This window comes from Buceros rhinoceros, unplaced genomic scaffold (genome assembly GCF_000710305.1).
Source record: "Buceros rhinoceros silvestris isolate BGI_N320 unplaced genomic scaffold, ASM71030v1 scaffold21578, whole genome shotgun sequence".
Classification (NCBI taxonomy): Eukaryota; Metazoa; Chordata; class Aves; order Bucerotiformes; family Bucerotidae; genus Buceros; species Buceros rhinoceros.
Window position 1 is genome coordinate 1761 of NW_010425417.1, and position 343 is coordinate 2103.

Here is a 343-nt window from a genome sequence, read left to right on the forward strand (position 1 = left end):
TGGCACCCCGGCTTCTTCCTGGAGGAGAACCAGGACCTGCCCGTGCTCTCCCCGCCCGCACCCTGCAGCCTCACCGTCAAGGACCTGCTGCTCTCGGGCACCTCTGACGCCGTGAGTCCCCATCCCTCCCTGTCCCCACCCCCGTCCCTCCTTGGACCACGACCTCTTCCCCATCCCCACGCTTGTCCCCTTTCCCACACCACGGCTCCATCCCTGTCCCTTCCTGGACCATGATCCCCTCGTCATCCCCCCACTGTGGTCCCTGGGGCCTGGTGCGGGGAGACCCCTCTGCCCAGGGCTGTCACCCACCCGTGGCCCCCCAGCAGCCGCCTGGCACCGGCTG

General features: G+C 69.7%; 1 protein-coding gene across 1 annotated transcript in view; it reads left to right on the forward strand.

Annotated features, from left to right (window-relative positions):
* CREB3L3 (cAMP responsive element binding protein 3-like 3) overlaps positions 1 to 343 on the forward strand; it is a gene marked incomplete at its 5' end in the record, with an annotated part of 3753 nt that overhangs the window by 1199 nt on the left and 2211 nt on the right. The window contains one exon of the mRNA XM_010141155.1: positions 1 to 111. This exon is cut by the window's left edge and continues 7 nt beyond it. Within this exon, the coding sequence (XP_010139457.1) occupies positions 1 to 111 (111 nt within the window). The remainder of the gene's footprint in view (positions 112 to 343) is intronic.